Source organism: Lycium barbarum, chromosome 1, assembly GCF_019175385.1.
Source record: "Lycium barbarum isolate Lr01 chromosome 1, ASM1917538v2, whole genome shotgun sequence".
Classification (NCBI taxonomy): Eukaryota; Viridiplantae; Streptophyta; class Magnoliopsida; order Solanales; family Solanaceae; genus Lycium; species Lycium barbarum.
In genome coordinates, this window is record NC_083337.1 from 144,818,805 (window position 1) to 144,837,832 (window position 19,028).

Below are 19,028 nucleotides of genomic sequence, written 5' to 3' on the forward strand. Positions count from 1 at the left end.
CCAGTGGGATAACCAAGAAAAATCCCTTTAATAGCTCTAGGTTCTAATTTTGATCTATGACTTGGAAGAGTTGAAACATAGCATAAACAACCAAAGGTTCTTAGAAACTCATAGGATGGTGGCTGATTATATAAGATTTCATATGGAGTTTTGAACTCCAGGACACTAGAAGGGAATCTGTTTATTAAGCTAGTAGCAGTGAAGAGACAATCTCCCCAAAAGGAAACAAGAACTTTTGATTGATACATTAAAGCTCTACAAGTTTCAAGAAGATGTCGATGCTTTCTTTCTACAATTCCGTTTTGTGAGGTGTTCCTACACATGAAGTCTGATGTAAAATCTCTTGAGTTTTAAAAAATTTAGAGGTGCTATGACTGCTTCCTAATTCTAAGGCATTATCAGACCTAATAATTTTAACTTGAGTATTGAACTGTCTTTCTACCATTTTGAGGAAGGCTTTAAGAATGAAGAACGCATTGCTTTTGGTAGTCAATAAGTAGGTCCAAGTTCCTCTACTATAATCATCTACAATGGTCAAGAAGTACTTAAATCCATCATAAGTAGCTATTTTATAGGGTCCCCATGTGTCAATGTAAATGAGTTCAAAAATGGATTTGGTTTTAATAGAACTTAATTTAAAAGGTAATCTTGCTTGTCTTGCTAAAGGACAAATATCACAAGGAAGTTCAGAATGACAATGAATAAAAGCAGAAACTGACTTGATATTTTTCATTGATGAATAGGGTAAGTGGCCTAATCTCTTGTGCCATAGAGTTACATCAACTTGATTAGCTACTACTGAATTGGAAAAAGGTAAACTAACATCTTTCTTAGGAACTGGAATAACAGAATTAAAAGTAGGAACAACATTATTTTTCTTGAAACTTGGAAAACTAAGAAGACTATGTTGTTGATGGCTGGACTTAGTGCTGGCAGATTTGAGTAGATAGAGACCTCCATGACATTCACCAAGAACCTGAGGCCTCTTCATGGAAGGGGCCTGAAAAACACAATTTGTGAAAGAGAACATTAGATGACATTTATATTGCTGACAAAGTATGTTAACAGACAGAAGATTATAATTACAATCAGGAACTAAAAGCACATTTTCTAGAATCAAATCTGGTAAAACTTTGATACTCCCTTTGTGAGTGACTATTACCTTTTGTGAATTTGGTAGATTAACACTTAAAGGTGTAAGAAAAGGAGTCAGATTAAAGAAGATTGAGGTGTCAAAAGCCATATGTTGGGTTTCCCCTGAGTCAATGATCCAGGAATTGAATTTAATATGAGAAAAACAAGATAGGATATGGTGTAAAGGATTAGTTATACCAGAGCACACTACACTGTTGGCAACAGCTTCTGCATCTGAGCTTGTAGGACCTGATTGGCTAGCTTTAACATGTTGCAAAAGATGAACCAATTGACTGAACTGCTCCTGTGAAAATTGCTGATTGTTCCCTGCATAGTCATTGTGTTTTTCTTCAGCAAACACTACATTACTATGTACCAAAGTCTGATTTCTTCTTGTCTTTGTGAATTTAAAATCTGCAGGGAAGCCCACAATCCTATAACACTTGTCTATACTATGACCAGGTTTCTTGTAGTGTGAGCAAACCAGGTTGTTCTTTATTGTATCAAACTTCCTTTCCCTTTTTGCTCACAGTTTCCATGTTTCTGGTTATACTGATCATAATTAGAAATTTTTTGAATAGGTTGATCATAGGGTGTATATTTGTTGGTTTATTGCAAAAAAAAAAAAGATGATTCACCAGGTGCGGTTGATTTACATAAACCTCCCTTTGTTTTTCATCTTGAATTAAGATAGAATAGGCCACATTCACATTAGGGAGAGGTGAGATAATCAACATATTTCCTCTAACTGATGCATATGAATCATTTAGACCCATCAGAAAATGCATAAGTCTCTCATCTTGTATAGATTTGGTCAGTTTGTCCTTTCCTCCACAGCTACAGTTACACCCACAGTTTATGTCAGCATTAAGAGTGTCTAGTTCATCCCAAAGTTTCTTCAACTTGGTAAAATATGTTGCTATATCATTTGATCCCTGAACTAAATCACTTAGTTCCTTTTAGAGATGGTATAATTTAGCCCCATTTGATTGACCAACCTTTCTTCAAGGTCTTCCATAAAGCTTTAGCAGTTTTTGAGTATATGACACTATCAAAAATTTCTTTTGAAAGTGAATTTAAGAGCCAAGACAACACCATGTCATTACACTTGCTCCACAATTTGTGATCTGTGAAATCAATAGTAGGTTCTTTACATGTGCCATCTATAAAACCTATTTTATTTTTGGTTGATAAAGCAATGAGAACTGACCTACGCCAGCCTCCATACCCTTTGCCATCAAAAGTGAAATTCACCAGATTCATACCAGGGAAATCTGATGAATAAAGATAATAGAGGTGACTGAAATCCATTAACTTGGATTCAGCCACCTTAGCTACCTCAGTTGATTCATCACTCATGATGGAATAAGAATCAAAAGAGTCTTAGCAGAAATTTAAAATTCGAAAAAGAAAAAAAAATAATGAAACTGTGAACAAAACAGTGAAGAGAAGATTTGGAAATTAGCAGGATGTTTATCCCTGCTCTGATACCATGCTGAAAATGAAACAATAAAATAAAGAAGATTTGGAAATTTTCTCTATGTTTTCATTGTGCACAGTGCACGTATATATACATAGCAAAAGAAATCTACTCTAACAAACTTGTATAAGCTAACCTATCAAACTTTGCCACCTATACAATATTATTCCCTATATAATGTGACTAAAATAAATGCAAAACTGAAATTAATTTATGTCTAATTTCTAATCCCTATTTTTTTGTATGTTGACAGGTGTTCCTTTTGCCCACTTCATCTTGTCGCGTGTTTTGTGTATCAAAAACAGCTGGGTCTTTGAAAACATTGAGCAAGACCTTTTCTTTTCTCTTTTCTTTCAATGTTTTCTGTAAATCTGAGTTTGTGGAAGATGAATCTGAGTTTGTGGAAGATGAAATTCCAACACACATAAATTGCGACTAAGGGACTTGTAAACATTAAGGAAATTTCTCTTTCATTTAATAAACATAAACAACCTCAATTAACAAGGGAAAACATAAAACACTGTTGAAAAAAAAGGGTGTTACATTGGTGGATCGGAAAGGAAAAGGGAAAAGGAAAAGGGGTAATGAGAATCAGAGAGCCAGCTTAGTTATGCCAATAAGGCATCTGCCTTAGGCCCCCAAATTTTACCAAAAATGAAATAGGTGTTAATTTTTTCTTCAAGAAAATGGATTATTTATGATAAACAGTATAAAATTTTATAAAATATATTATTTTATTCTCTTTAACCTTTTTCAAAAAGAAGAAATCAAGAAACCTTTATTTTGCCTTCTTACATTCTTTACGCTAAGACTCACATTATTTTATTCTCTTTAAGTTCTTTTGGACTTACTTTCTTCAATTCTCTGACAAGTTAGAGTAATATTCTTGTAAAAAATAAGATTCAATAGTCAAAAAGTGTTGAATAAAGTGAAATGCAAATTCTTTTTTCGTTTCTTCGTAGGTTTTCAAATATTGCGGGAAGCATATTAAAGTGGGGTATACCAAGTTATCAACTGCTTGAATCAGATTCTATCATTCTAACTCTATTATTTGCATATAATATTTGTCAACATATTGCTTATTTAATTATGTTAACAGTTCCTACAAGGATTGCTTCACTGGAAGGATGTTGTTCAACATTGAAATTGATAAAAGCGTTTCTAAAATTAACAATTGGAAAAAAAAGAAAATTACTCAAACAAATCGATTATAAAAAATTATTAAGTACTCTAATAGTTTTGCATCTAAAACAAAGTTAGAAAAATAGATTAAAAATGAAATAACTATGAAGTTTGTTTTGACTTTAGGCCTCTAATTAAAATTTCGCTTTAGGTCTTTCGCTTTAGGTCTTTCATTATGTTGAGCTGCCTCTGATGCGAATAGGACGCATGCAATACTTCCACTGATACTATTAGTTTATAAGCTAGCTTGGACAAAAAACATAATAACATGAAGGAAAGGAATACAGTCAAATCTTTCTATAATAACATCGTTGGGTTCGACTTTTTTTTATTATTATAGAGAATGGGTGTTATACACCTATAACAGCATTGACATTTAAATAATATTTCGTTATATGCAAAAAACGATAAATAAAATTTAATTTTTTATTTTTAATTGTCAAATTCTAAGCTTAATCACACTTTGTATAGCGAAGGAAAACATTCAAATTAATTATATATTCATTAATATTCTTTATCATAAATAATGTACTAAAGGATCAAATATTTGGTCAAAATGTCTGCACTTATTATTGGTAATCGATCATAGATATTCTATTTTTATAAGGATGGTTAATTATTATGTTACCAAAAAATGAAGATAGTTGTTATATGGGGGGTAATTTACAAAGAACGTGTTGTTATAAAGTTGGTTGTTGTTGTTATGGGTAAAATGCTATTATGGAGAAGTAAAATATAACACAAAATATAGGTTCTGAAAAAACTTGGTTGTTATAGAGAGGTGTTGTGATATGCGGATGCTGTTATAGATAGGTCTGATTGTATTACAATATAACAATATTATCACATTGAGATTATAGAAGTTGTATCAACCCGTGTTTTAAAAGGCGAGGGCGTAAGGCAGGGCTTTTTACATATGCCTCGGCGAGGCATAAGCCCCATGGGTATTTAATTTTTAGTGTTTCATAAAATAATATAATTACAATAAATATTTTTAAATAGGTAAAATTACATAAAATATAAAAGAAAACTGTAAATAAATTAATATATATATGTGTGTGTGTGTCTGTCTGCACATGCGCATGCGCAAAAATTAATCAAAGCAATCCATTATACGCCACTTACAACTTGTAATTATATTTATATATTATAACATAATTTTACAAGAATAAATAATAAATGAAACAAAAGCTATTCTGAAATGCATATCAATTCTAACACTTTAACTTTCAAACAATGAAAAAATCATAATTTCTTAAAACAATATTATTATCAAACTATTCATTTTATCTCCCTATAAGCAAATAATCAATAAAGTTTATCAGTATTATAATTAAAACGTAATTCCTTCGTAAATAAAGATAAAATTATTTGACTCCTTCATGTCCTAAATATTGCATAATATACTAGGACAAGACAGACTCTTAGCTAGTTGTCCTGAGTATTGATCTTTTCCTTGACATTCTTGAAAGCAGAATAGATAGTTTTCCCCATTTTTTCAACAGCCTTGGCCTTCACCGACTTTTGCTCTTTTGGGAAAACACTTCCACTCTTGGGTTTGTGTGGAAATATTCCATTATTAGTTTTCTCTGTCACTTCTTTTCCTTTATCAGCCATCTTCTCTCTTTCCCTCTCTTTATGTGAAGCTATATATGTTTGTGAGAAAAGCTAGCTTACTAGTTTGCTTTGCGATTATTTGGAGGAAATGTTAAAGATTTTATAGACGGAGAGCTAAGGCTTTGTTTGTGGTTTCTCATGAAATTTCTGGGTGATCTAAAGGTAAGGTTGAAAGCAAATTCAAGCTCATTTCTTGCATGGTATAGTGTGCATGTGTGTGTGCGTGGGTGTGCTGCTTATGTGTATTTGGTCACGGTCAGTCATGTAAGAAGATAAAGACTATGTATATGTTTATTCGAGTTTGAACTTTGAGTACTATTGTATTAATGGTGTGAAAAGTATTTACGCAATCAAATTACTCATAAAATAATTATTGACAGTTTTTTCTATAAGCATTGAGGGGTCGTTGGTAGCCGATTAGAGTTATGCACGTGTTAATAATATATGGATTAGTGATGAGGGAATTTATGTGTTGTTTTATGCAGGATTTAGTTATTCATGTAGTACTTATTAATGTCTTAGCTATTCTGTCTTTTATCCTATATAAAATAATACATAGATTCTCTCATAACTTATACGTGTATTAGTTATGTGTGTTTCTAAATTGCAAACCAAACACTGATCACCTCATAGCTAACTACCAAACACAATTTTACATATCCAGAATTTTAATACATGAATAACTTACTCCTAACCGGTTACCAAATGACCACTAATAGGTTACATAATAAAAATAGTGACCTATTACAATATGTATTATCTTTACATTATCGGTATATATAACATTAATTACTCTTATTTGCAGTATGTTTAGAGACTCCCATTAAAGTGACTCTCTATATCACTGCATGTATCCGCGTGTTAAAATGTGTAAAGAGAGAGACTCAGAGAGGAGCACATCAATTTACTTGCCATACAAGGCTCAAATTTGCAAATGTACTATGAGTTATGGGATTGGGAAATTTAAAGTGAACGAAGGCCAAGTGATTTTCTGGGTCCCACCGTGTCAGCACATTCTTTCTTTTACCTTCATTCCTCAATTTCCCTTCAGTTCTGTTTTTTATTTTTTAAACTTTTTGTTCTTCTCTTTTATTCTGCAACATCTTTTTTGTATTTTAATTTATCTTCCCTTCTCCTTTCATATCAAATAGAGGTAAATGAATTAATCCAAACTCCAATTTTATCTCTCTCTCTCTCTTTTATTTTTCCCTCGTGTTTTCTAATATAACAATCACCCTTTTGGATTGATTTTTAAACTTCAAAATTTAAGAATTCTAATGATAATTAACTGTTTAGGTATCGTTGGGGTTTGGTTTAATTTGTTGGGGATCTTAAAGATCCAAATTTCTTTCTGGGGTACAAGGAATAACTTTTTTAGTTGATTTAATTGAGGGGTACAAGGATTATTAAGGGTATATAAACTTTATAAAAGGTAACATGATTGTATTTTTTTCTCACCAAAGTCATATAACTTTATTTTATAACATAAAAATCACAAAACTCTTACTATAGTAACGTAAAAGTCACAATGACCGGAAACTCAACCTTCCAATACACTGAATATTTTCAATGATTTAAATTGTCACATCAACAAATCCCACAGTTTTACCCCCTTTTAATCTAATAAATATTTATAAGTGTAATATTAATTTCATACTCATTAAAGCTAGTACCATAGATCCAACCAGGTGATTATTAGGCTAATACTAAAAATCTGGAGCGGAAGAAGGTGGAAGAAGGCAGAAAAGACTTGACTTTGTTCAGATAAAAAAAATGCTATTTCTAAAGATAAATCAATGTAAAATCTGAGACACAAAATAATCCACCTATTTCATAATAATTTAAGTTCTTATAGCCTGTTTGACCAAACTTCTAAAATCAACTTATGTACCTTTTTTATAAAGTACTTTTCAAAAAATACTTTTGTCGAAAAGCAATTTGTGTTTGACCAATTAATTAAAAAAATAATTTTGAACATCAATTAGTGTTTGGCCAAGCTTTTAAAAAGTGTTTCGATTTGTATTTTTCTCAAAAGTACTTTTAAAAAAAGTGCTTTTGGGCAAAAACAGTTTTTTTTAGCTTCAAAAAAACTGCTTGTGCTACTCCCCAGAAGCACTTATTTTCTCACAAAAGCTTGGCCAAACACCTCACTTTTTTTCAACGGAAAAGGGTCAAAATTACCCCTGAACTTTGAAAAATAGTTCATCCATACCCTTCGTTATACTTTAGGGTCAATTATACCCTTACAGTTATACTATGGGGTCAATTATACCCTTCTGTCTAACTGTTGCCACGTGGCATCATCCCAGCCCTTCAAAATTATTTTACCCTCAAATAATTTTTTACTCACTAAAATAACTCAATCCGACCCGAATTTTTTTTTCAGCAAAAATAATACGGATAATTTGGCCAAACAGTCACAATTCATTAAATTATGACTCCAAAACAAGTTAAGAACACAAGTAATTTAATTTAACCGTGTTTTCGGTGCTGCAAAGAAAACTCATTTTCTAATTAATACACCGAATTTATAGAGCGGCCCACAAATACACTCTCGCCCTCCTTAATTTCCTGAAGTCTAAAATTCGACCCAAAAGGATGACATGTATATTAGGAAAACAAAAGGGGATAAAATTCGGTTTTGGATTAATTCACTTACCTTTATTTGATATGAAAAGAGAAGGGGAGATATAAATTGAAATACAAAAGAGGTGTTGGAAATAAAAGAGAAGAACGAAAAGAAGAAAAACAAAATAGCAGAATGGAGGGGAAATAGAGAAATAAAGGTGAAAGAAAGAGTGTGCTGACAAAGTGAGGCAAGAAAAACACTTGTCATAAGGGGACGGTATCCTTACACATCTATTAACTACAGCTAGCTAAATGCCTTTTAAATATTTGTAGAGTTTAGCAAGAGACTTATGTACATTCAAACCTATTCCAACTCCTTTAATCTAATTAGAATATATTCTATAACTACTTTCAGTTATAAGCAACCAAATTTTAATATCAAAAAGCTTCTTTTATCTGTATCATCATGCTGCATATTGATTTCTATTATGTGCTTATTTCCATAGGTTTTGATTTTCTGTTATCTGCATGCTAATTGTTCTGATAAATACTTCTTATTATGCGTATTTATCTCAAGCAATGAAAAATTCTCCACAAATATCCCTCGATTAGTGGAGCCTATGTTGTTCAAACTATGATTTATGGAAATTGCTAACTTTTAATTTTGATGATTTTCTTTTTTAGGCTATCTAAATCATTGGGTTCAGCGATTTCTTCTCCTACAAATTGGTCGAGCATGTTTTCATCTCACTGTACTGATGGATTATCTGTTCAGGTGAGGTGCATGTTGAACTTTTATCCGATTGACTTGGCGGAAAAACCTTTTCTTTTGGGATTTTAGGTTCTAAAACTTCCTTAAGCTCGGTAAATGATATATCATCTTATAACGATAAAAATCATATACCTCCTTATGCTGCATTTTACTTCTACTATCATTTAGTGTATCATATACTTTCTTAGATTTGGTGTGTAGTGCAACATGAAAGAAGTATTAATTGGCCTCGACCATGTTGTAAATCAGTTAATTTAGTTTGCGTTAAACGTATATTTAAGCTGTATTGATCATGTGCAAGGTTTTGGTAGCCAAAAGATTAGCTATTTCCTTAGCAACATGTCTGTGTATAATTTGGACTGCGGGTGTCACGTCCTTAGTCTTCAACTAAGCGCACGTGCGGCACTTGACAACTCGCTCACGTTCTTGCACAACTTGCTCACGTTCTTGCACAACTTGCTCACGATCTTGCTATGCCAAGTCAGCTTAGATTACTACACTTAAGATCACTAAGGGAATAGTAATTAAGAAAGACAAGAGAATTTTGCTAGAAGGAAGCTTTGTATTAGAGAGAACTTGAATTGTTTTTCTTGATGATTTTTACAAATGTATGCCCCTCTATTTATACTACTCACCTAGGGGCTAATGGATAAATAATAATTATTACACAAGTCCCTCTATATTTACAAGTATGCCCCCTCTCTAGAACTGTCTTCATGCCTAGAATATTCTAAGGCTTTTCAAGAAAGTCTTCCTAAATATTTTATAAGAATCTAGAGTCTCTCCAAGAAAACTCTCCATGGCTCTAGAATCTTCCCATAAATGCTAGCATCTTTGCCATGTAAGCATCCACATGTCTAAAATATGTGCTTATGTGGCAAGATGACTTGGAAGGTCATCACATTCTCCCCCACCTGATGTTACGACGACCGCGGCGCATTGCTGCAACATAAACTCTCGAATCTTGTCTTTAAATTGCCACAAGTCTTCATAACGCTCCCATGTGGCCTCTTCCGGTGGTTGTCCCTTCCAGTGGACGAGGAACATGGCGGTGGCTTTCTGCCTTTGTTTTCGCCTGGTCTGGTAATCAATGATTGCCTCAATTTCCCGATCATGAGAGACGGTGATGGTAATCGGCGCCCGACTCGACTGACCTCGGCTGGGATCATCCTTGTCTTCATGGTATGGCTTGAGCACGCTAGCATGGAAGACGAGGTGAATCCTAAGATGAGGCGGTAACTCCTAAGATGAGGCGGTAACTCCAACTTATATGAGATCTTGCCCACATTGGCAACGATCCTAAACGGCCCCTCATACTTCCGTACCAAGTTCTGATGCACGTCCCGTAGTGTCTTAAACTGCCTTGGATTAAACTTCACCAAAACCATGTCCCCAACCTTATAATATGTGGGACAATACTTGCGGTCAGCAAACTTCTTCATCTTCTTTGCTGCCTTATCCAAGTAGGGCTTAGCAGTGTCAAGCTGCTCCTCGAACCCCTTGGCCATATGGTAAGCCCCCAAACTCTTCCCCTCGAACGCTGCCGGTAGTGAATGTGGAGTTTGTGGTTGCTGGCCTGTGGCTAGCTCAAATGGTGTCCGACCTGTGGACTCACTCCGCTGCAGGTTATAGGAGAACTGGGCTAGGTCTAAGAGCTTTGCCCAATCCTTCTGGTGTGCACTCACATAATGCCTCAAATAGCACTCCAACAAAGCATTGACCCGTTCTGTTTGTCCATCCGTTTGTGGGTGGAAACTAGTGGAAAAGTGTAGCTCCGTGCCAAGTATGTCGAACAACTCCCTCCAAAAGTTCCCAGTGAAGCGGGGGTCACGATCACTGATGATATGCCTTGGTAAGCCCCAATATTTGACCACGTTCTTGAAGAATAATTTGGCGGCTTCCTTAGCTGTACATCCTGGTGAAGCGGGCATGAAAGTGGCATATTTCGAAAATCTATCCACGACCACCATGATAGTTCCATAACCGTCGGACTTTGGTAGACAGGTGATAAAGTCCATAGTCACGCTCTCCCATGGACGCTCCGCTATCGGTAGTGGCTCCAAAAGTCCTCCGGGCTTCCTTTGTTCAACCTTGTCTTGTTGGCACACAAGACAAGTCTGCACATAACACTCTATGTCCTCACACATGCGTGGCCAATAATAGACCGACTCAACCAAGGCTCTAGTGCGGCGTTGACCTGGGTGACCGGCCCATAAGGTGTCGTGGCTCTCCTTCATAATACGTCGCCTAATATCTCCAAACTTCGGCACGTAGACTCTCCGACCTGTGGTGAGCAATATACCGTCTTCCACCCAAAAGCGCCTCGTCTTCCCCTGGGTGGCTAACTCCATAAGCTGTTTAGCTGTGGGGTCATGTTGCATGCCTTCCTTTATAGCCTCTCGTATATCCCAACTTGCCGAAGTAATGGCAGCAAGCTCGGCCTTTCTACTCAAGGCATCGGCTACAACGTTACCCTTGCCCGGCTTATACTCCAACACATAGTCGAACTCAGCCAATAAATCTTGCCACCTAGCTTGTTTTGGTGTGAGCTTCTTCTGTGTCTGGAAGTAGCTAGTGGCCACATTGTCAGTCTTGACCACGAACTTCGACCCCAGCAAATAATGTCTCCATATGCGAAGACAATGCACAATGGAAGTCATCTCCTTCTATTGTACCGTGTAACGCCGCTCCATATCGTTCAACTTGCGGCTCTCGAACGCTATGGGATGCCTATCTTGTATCAGGACACCCCCAATGGCAAATTCAAAAGCATATGTATACACCTCGAACATTTTGCTGAAGTCGGGCAGCGCTAGAACTGGCTCCTCTGTCACGGCTGCCTTGAGGTCTTCAAATGCCTTTTGGCAGTGCTCCGTCCATCCCCATGATTTGTTCTTCTTTAAAAACTCGGTCAAGGGTGCTGCCTTACCTGAATAGCCATTGATAAAACGTCGGTAGTAATTAACAAGGCCAAGGAAGGATCTCAACTCGGTTACCTTTGTAGGTGCCTCCCATTCTTGGATAGCCCGTACCTTAGCCTCATCCATGCGTAGCTCGCCATTGCTAATAACATGGCCAAAGAAGTGCACCTTTGATTTTGCAAACTCGCACTTTTCCCTCTTGATGTATAGCTCGTTCTCTCGCAAGACTTGAAAAACCTTTCGTAAGTGTTCCACGTGCTCCCCCAAGGTGTTACTGTAGATGACTATATCATCCAAGTAGACTACCACGAACTGATCCAGGTAGGGATGAAAGATCTCATTCATGAGGGTGCAAAATGTGGCGGGTGCGTTGGTTAATCCGAAGGGCATCACCAACCACTCGAAGGCTCCGTACCTTGTCACACAGGCTGTCTTTGGTTCGTCCCCTTCTGCAATCCGAACCTGGTAGTAACCTTTGCGAAGATCCACCTTGGTAAAGTACTTGGCTTGTCCAAGTCTATCAAATAAGTCGGCAATGAGCGGGATCGGGTACTTGTTCTTCACTGTGACCTTATTAAGTGCCCGATAGTCTATACACAGGCGCAATGATCCATCCTTCTTATTTTGAAACAACACCGGTGCACCAAAGGGTGCCTTCGATGGGCGAATGTGGCCGACATCTAGTAACTCCTTTAGTTGCTTCCTAAGCTCCTCCAACTCAGGCGGTGCCATGCGATAAGGGGCAAATGCCGGTGGCTTAGCCCCTGGTTCCAACTCAATCTTATGATCCACCTCACGTCTAGGAGGCAAGTGCTTAGGTAGTTCATCGGGCATGACATCTTTGTTCTCCTCGAGCAAATTCTCTATGCAAGGAGGCAGTGTGTCCTGGGACCCTTGTATTCTTCCAAACTTGCAATGGTTGCCATGAATGTCGGCTCTCCTTTCTTAAGACCTTTGATTAGCTGCATAGCTGAAAGTTGTGTTTGTCCCTCACTTTTCCATGCCTGAAATAATTCTCCAAGTGCCAAAGAAAGTTCTCCACCTCTTGTGCATCACGAACCCCTTTGAACACTGGTGACTTGGGGGCCTCGATCTTAGTCTCCCTCGTCACGACAACATTGTTGGCTGCCTCAGTCACACCAACGTTGACCTGTTCTTCGAGTGCCACTATCTTTGCCTTCATGGCATCGATAGTACTTAACGCCTCCACGAGTCTGCACTCTAAGGCAGTGATGGTTTGCTTTACCTCAATCTCAGCCTGCATGTGCCCTTCCAAGTCATTTCGGATGCTTTCAATCTCTTCAAGAGTATGCCCCTCAAGAACGCTAAGAGTGCCCTCCACCTTGCCCAAACGTTGGCCAAATATATCGATGGCGTCCATCCCCACGTTAACCTTCATAACCCACTCTTTACCGAGCGAGACATCCTCGGACAGGACCTCCACGTCATCCTCGCTCGCCTCAGTGGTAGATGGTTCTTGGGATGTAAGCCCTTCATTTGGCACAACCTCTGGCGGCACCTCCTGGCTCTTGTTGGCGTCATTCCTCTTTTTGTTATGATCTTTCTTGCCAGCAGCATCCTGGATGACATTGGCTTGGGTTTTAGCAGCGTTGATTTTTCCGTCGTTTGTCATTCCCTCAGTCGTAACCTGGCTCTGATACCACGTTGTCACGTCCTTAGTCTTCAACTAAGCGCACGTGCGGCACTTGACAACTCGCTCACGTTCTTGCACAACTTGCTCACGATCTTGCTATGCCAAGTCAGCCTAGATTACTACACTTAAGATCACTAAGGGAATAGTAATTAAGAAAGACAAGAGAATTTTGCTAGAAGGAAGCTTTGTATTAGAGAGAACTTGAATTGTTTTTCTTGATGATTTTTACAAATGTATGCCCCTCTATTTATACTACTCGCCTAGGGGCTAATGGATAAATAATAATTGTTACACAAGTCCCTCTATATTTACAAGTATGCCCCCTCTCTAGAATTGTCTACATGCCTAGAATATTCTAAGGCTTTTCAAGAAAGTCTTCCTAAATATTTTATAAGAATTTAGAGTCTCTCCAAGAAAACTCTCCATGGCTCTAGAATCTTCCCATAAATGCTAGCATCTTTGCCATGTAAGCATCCACATGTCTAAAATATGTGCTTATGTGGCAAGATGACTTGGAAGGTCATCACAGCGGGTGACTCAAAAAAAGCTTAGCAACTTGAGCCAGTAGCGCGCATAAGGTATTTTCCTACCTCTTTATTTGAGCTTTCAATGTAATTTGTCCTTAATATACTAAGGCTATTGAGGCCAGTAATCTTTATTCTCGGGAAGTTGATTCACGTAACAAGAAACACATTAGTTCTCTAACGTCAAATAGCTCCTATTTCATTTATATGTGCATCAGTTCATGTGTACTTCAAGATGCACTTTATGGTGGATGATTCAAGAATGAGTTGTATATTCTGTCATATGAGCTTTTCAAACGCTGAAGGTGAATTGTAAATAAAAATGATTGTGGTGAATGGTAAATAAAAATGATTATTCTCATCAATTGAGGAGAGGAGTATATGATGCCAATAATCTGCCGCCAATGGAAAATGCAATCATTTTGTTCTTATGCTTTAGCATGTTAAAAAGGATTGTGATGATGTTCTATAAAGTGCTTAGTTTAATGCCTAAATATGTGTTGGTGAAAAATAGGCTATCAACTTGCTCATGTGTAAAGAAAATTTCTTTATGAGAGCTCTTTATCTTTATATGTCATCTGGCATTGTATTTGAATGCAATAGTTGTGTGTTTGAACCGTTACATCCAGATGAGAAAGGGTACTCGGTTCTTTATTTTGTTGCACAATATATTTTTTGTCAGCCCTCAATTAATAGTCTTACTTATATCTTCTAAAAGAAATATACTGTATTTCCTATTTTTTGACCACAAGCCATAACTTCTTATAGATGACCCTCTCAAATAATGTCGAAGAGAAGGAAATGGATTTTTAGCAAACTAAAAGTTGCACATGCATAGTGCACTCTTGCGAGCACTATAAATTATCATAGATTTCTCCAGCTTAGGCTTCGTGTTATTCATTTATGATGCCTGGTCACGCTGGACAACATAACACATTCTAAGAAATTCTTTTGGTCTTTTCAGGAAAGCCTATGAAGAATTTACCAGATGTTTTTAGATAATACAATCTTCAACCAGTCTTTTTCACCAAAATATACCAAGTTATGAGTTAGATGAAGTCTAAGCAAAGCTTACCTTCCTTCTGCATCAGAGAAAAGCCTTGAGGATTACTATGTGAATACATATGCTCTAAAGGGCAGAACATAACGCAAAGACATATTTGTGGGCAGAGAAGGCATGAAGACAAAAGTTTTACTAATGTATATGGGAGAAGTTCACAAATGCTAATTCTGAAAGTTGGGTTCTAAGAAAATCTTTTTGAGAATTGGAGTTATCTCACTGTTGAAAAGGAAAAAAAGGGTTAGGTCCAACTGATAAGCTAATTTTAGTAGAGGTATTGGTCTTGCTTCATCGGTTTAAATCGTCCACCTGCCAGACATAAGTTATTTACAGGTGTCGAATTATTATTTTTCCAGTCCAAGTAATATTTCAACTTGGAGTCCTTTTTGAACTTCTACTACGGGAATACACTTTGAAGCATTAAATTTATCTTCTCAAATACATGAACCTTTTGCTCCTCTCCTTTCACCAAAGATTCATTTTTGCGCTTTTTACCGAGTCTCGTTGACATGATTTGGTTTGTTGATTTTGGTATGTACAAGTGTTATGCCTCTTAAATCTTACTGCGAGTTCGTTTACTGGAGTGTGAGTTTGATTGAGTTACGACTTACCTTGTTATAAGAGAGGTTCAGAAGTTTACTGTGTGGTTTAACTTTGATTGCAGCACCAGTGATAAGTGCTTTTCTCTCGAAAGAAAATATGTGATATTTTAATATCACGATTCTTGGTCCAACACAATCTGCTTATGGGGGTATTTTGTCCAACCAATTATGCTAAGTAAATGAAAGTCCGTGTTGCTATTATGCTTCTCTTGAATTGGTTATTCTCTGTGCATAGTTCTTGGGAATACGTTTGCATGTTTCACTGGTTTTCTTTTCGTTGTTCATGCCACAACTATCATTTGCCTGTATAGAAAAAACTTTCATTGGCCTACCCAGTCCCTCTTTTTTGGAGCATGTGGATTATGTATTTATGCTGAACATGTCTTTCTGAGAATTGGAGTTATCTGATAGGTTCATCTTTGTTGAGAAGGAAAAGAAAAACTTTAGCTGATAAGATAATTCTCCAAGTCCACAAAATGAGGAGCTTTAACCTTTGTCACTCTTTCAGATATCAGTATATCTTGAGTTAATTTAATTACTATTCTAAACCTTTTACATGACACGATAAGCATGCAACTAAGGTGTCATTGTGGTAAAATGTGATACGAGATAAGTTGGATTTGATGGACGAATAAAACATACTTTGAGGTGCCATTGCTGTAGGATGTCTTATGGCACAAGCTGAATCTGAAGGAAAAATTAGCATAATTGAGAACTACAGCATAAGAGGAGTCTTCACCTGAGAATACTAAATGCTTCCTTTTTACACTTACATTTGTAGCTTATTTTTATCAGTCTTCCAGTTGACTGAAGCAGTTTTATGCAACTGTATTTAGATTCTTCATCTGGATTCATTGTCTTTGAAATACTATTTGTAGGTATATTTTTAATGTGATGATTTTTTAGAGTTAATTATTGCGCAATATGAGCAAGTATTGGAAATAAGTGATTATACCTTATTTTGTATTTTGTACTTGAGACTCTTCAGGTTATAATGCCTATACATAGGTTCCATAAATTTGAAGGAGGTTGTCTAAAACATGAAGCAAATTATTGAATTGAATGTCGGCCCGTGCGATAGTTGAGAAATAGAGGTGAAAGAAAGAGTGTGCTGACAAAATGGGGCCAGAAAAACACTTGTCACAAGGGGAGGATACCCTCACACAATTATTAACTACAGCTAGCTAGATGCCTTTTAATTATTTGTAAAGTTTAGCGAGACACATAAGAGCCGTTTGGACATAATTTCATCTCATGACAAGTGTTGTTTTGGGTCTCACCGTGTCAAGCACGCTCTTTCTTTCACCTTCATTCCCCAATTTTCCCTCAATTTTTTTTTAAAAAAAAAAAAAAAAAAAACTTTTTGTTCTTCTCTTTTATTCTGCAACATCCTTTTTGTATTTTAATTTATCTTCCCTTCTCTTTTCATATCAAATAGTAGAGCTGGGCGTTCGGTATTCGGTTCGGTATTTTTAAAGTTCGGGTTCGGTAATTCGGTATTCGGTAATTAAAAGTATATACCAAATACCGAACTTTCAAACTTCGGTTCGGTAATTCGGGAATCGGTAAATCAAATTTCGGTTCGGTACGGTATTCGGTAATACCATTTTTTTGCTCATCAATACTCAAGATTTTTCTCTCTTTTATAAGTATGCATATCGATTATAGGATGAAAGAATTACCCTTTCAGTAATAAAACACAAACATTATAACATATACGTTCAGTTACATCAAACAATCCAACACTACTTCCATAATTTCATAGTGTAGAGCTGACCAAGTAAGCAATGGTTGCCCTTTTTAATGCTGCATAACTGCGATATCATAGCACTGCACAATGGGGTATAACTGTGTACGTGCCCAGTGCCCTGGCAAACTAAGTATTATATAGTACACTACTAGGAAAAAAATGAATGTGAATTTTACCTTACTTTTAAACTTAGGTATGCAACTTTACATTTATTAGAATATGCAAAGAAAGAGACTAGTTCCAACCTTCCAACCTTGTATGCAGTAGATCAGGATATTTAGTTTGGAATCAGGAGGTACCTGGTAAAGATGATCACGCTTGGAAGCTACATCAGAGAAATCCCATCCTAAGATATCAACTGCCCATGTCTCTAATCCAGCCTCCTCAAGCATCGGAAATGTGTACCTCCACTCTAAACGTGAGCTGAACAATGAGGGATAATGAAAAACACAGAGCACAGCAAGAGAAAGTAGTCAAAACATTAGCTTAATATGAGGCATACCTATCAAAACCATGGAGAAGCACAACTGGATTGGCCTCCGTCTGTTCTTTTGGCTTCACACAACTACTCATGACTCAACCGTTCAATAAATTTACCTAAAATGAACCAGCAATGAAGCTGGACCATCAAACAAAGGAAGTAACCAGAACTTCATAAAGAAAGAGAATGATTAATCCAAAAGCAATACAGTAAACAAGAAACAAAATACTCCCTCTATTTCAATTTATGTGGCTTGATTCGGAGTATGAAGGTCAAATTAACTAATGTTAAATCAAATGAAGTTCACAGATCTTTACAATTTCAAGTCCAGTAAATCAAATCTAACAATCATCATATACACAAAAAAAAAATCTTCAACCCATTTAATTTCCCAGAAACGAAAGAGACAAATTTAACAAATATCTTTCTTTCTCTCCCAAATACTACTGCTATGGATACTATCCATTCATATATTTCTCTCCCAAAAACAACAACAACGAAGCATTGAAAGTGTAAAACAAAACCAAAAAATACAATACGGAAGCTATTAAAGAAGCTTAAATTAGTGAATCTCACCATTGTTTTCTCCTTGAGGAAGGAATGAGAAAAACCTAATGTGAGAAAAGAGACTTCGCACTTCGCAGTTGGAGCTGAGGTGATACCGTGATTAGTGATTATCAGATTTGGGGAGATTTTGTGTGAAGCACTGAAGGAGTGAAGGTGAAGGCGTGAAGCTGTGAAGTGAACTGATCATTAGGGATTTACAGTTTTAACAATGGGACTTTTATTGGATTTGGGCTGGACTACTGCACTTGAATGTTTTTACAATGGGCCATTATTTAGGATTTGGGCTGGACTACTCACTAGTGGACTTATTAATTTCGGTATTCGGTATTTACCGAATTACCGAACGGTATAATTGTAAATACCGAATACCGATCCCGAAATACTAAATTTTATAGTTCAGTACCGAATACCGAATCGAATTCCCGAATTTTCGAATACCGAAATAGCCGGTTCGGTTCGGTAATTCGGTTTTCGGTATTTTATGTCCAGCCCTATCAAATAGAGGTAAATGAATTAATCCAAACTCCAAATTCCCCCTCCCCCCCCCCCCCCCCCCCCGTGTTTCCTAATATCACAATCACCCTTTTGGGTTGATTTTTAAACTTCATAACTTAAGAATTCTAATGATAATTAACTGTTTAAGTATCGTTGGGTTTGGTTTAATTTCTTGAGGTGTGCAACAAAATATCTTAAAGATCTTTTTTTTTTTCTGGGGT

The 19,028-nt window shown here is 36.5% G+C and overlaps 1 protein-coding gene across 2 annotated transcripts; it reads right to left on the bottom strand.

Moving 5' to 3' along the window:
* Positions 1-725: 725 nt before the first annotated feature.
* On the bottom strand, positions 726-18,719 carry LOC132612331 (alpha/beta hydrolase domain-containing protein VTE7-like). 2 transcript variants are annotated; one of them, XM_060326650.1, is made up of 5 exons: positions 18,322-18,719; positions 17,767-17,861; positions 17,564-17,687; positions 1,333-1,461; positions 726-1,000 (listed from the first exon to the last, which is right to left on the bottom strand). In XM_060326650.1, exons 2-4 carry the CDS (start codon positions 17,835-17,837, stop codon positions 1,342-1,344), a joined length of 315 nt encoding a protein of 104 aa, XP_060182633.1. In that variant the 5' UTR covers positions 17,838-17,861; positions 18,322-18,719; the 3' UTR covers positions 726-1,000; positions 1,333-1,341. The 2 variants fall into 2 exon arrangements, with proteins under 2 accessions (XP_060182633.1, XP_060182622.1); XM_060326639.1 differs by having other exon boundaries at positions 17,767-17,883.
* Positions 18,720-19,028: the final 309 nt, after the last annotated feature.

Bases quoted from the DNA above. Each gene is read 5' to 3' on its own strand.
- LOC132612331 (XM_060326650.1), bottom strand. From the start codon at position 17,837: ATGAGTAGTTGTGTGAAGCCAAAAGAACAGACGGAGGCCAATCCAGTT. The intron at 17,688-17,766 runs GTATGCCTCATA...CTCATTGTTCAG, and splicing joins CTTCTCCATGGTTTTGATAG to CTCACGTTTAGAGTGGAGGT. The intron at 1,462-17,563 runs GTACCTCCTGAT...ATGACTATGCAG, and splicing joins AGCGTGATCATCTTTACCAG to GGAACAATCAGCAATTTTCA.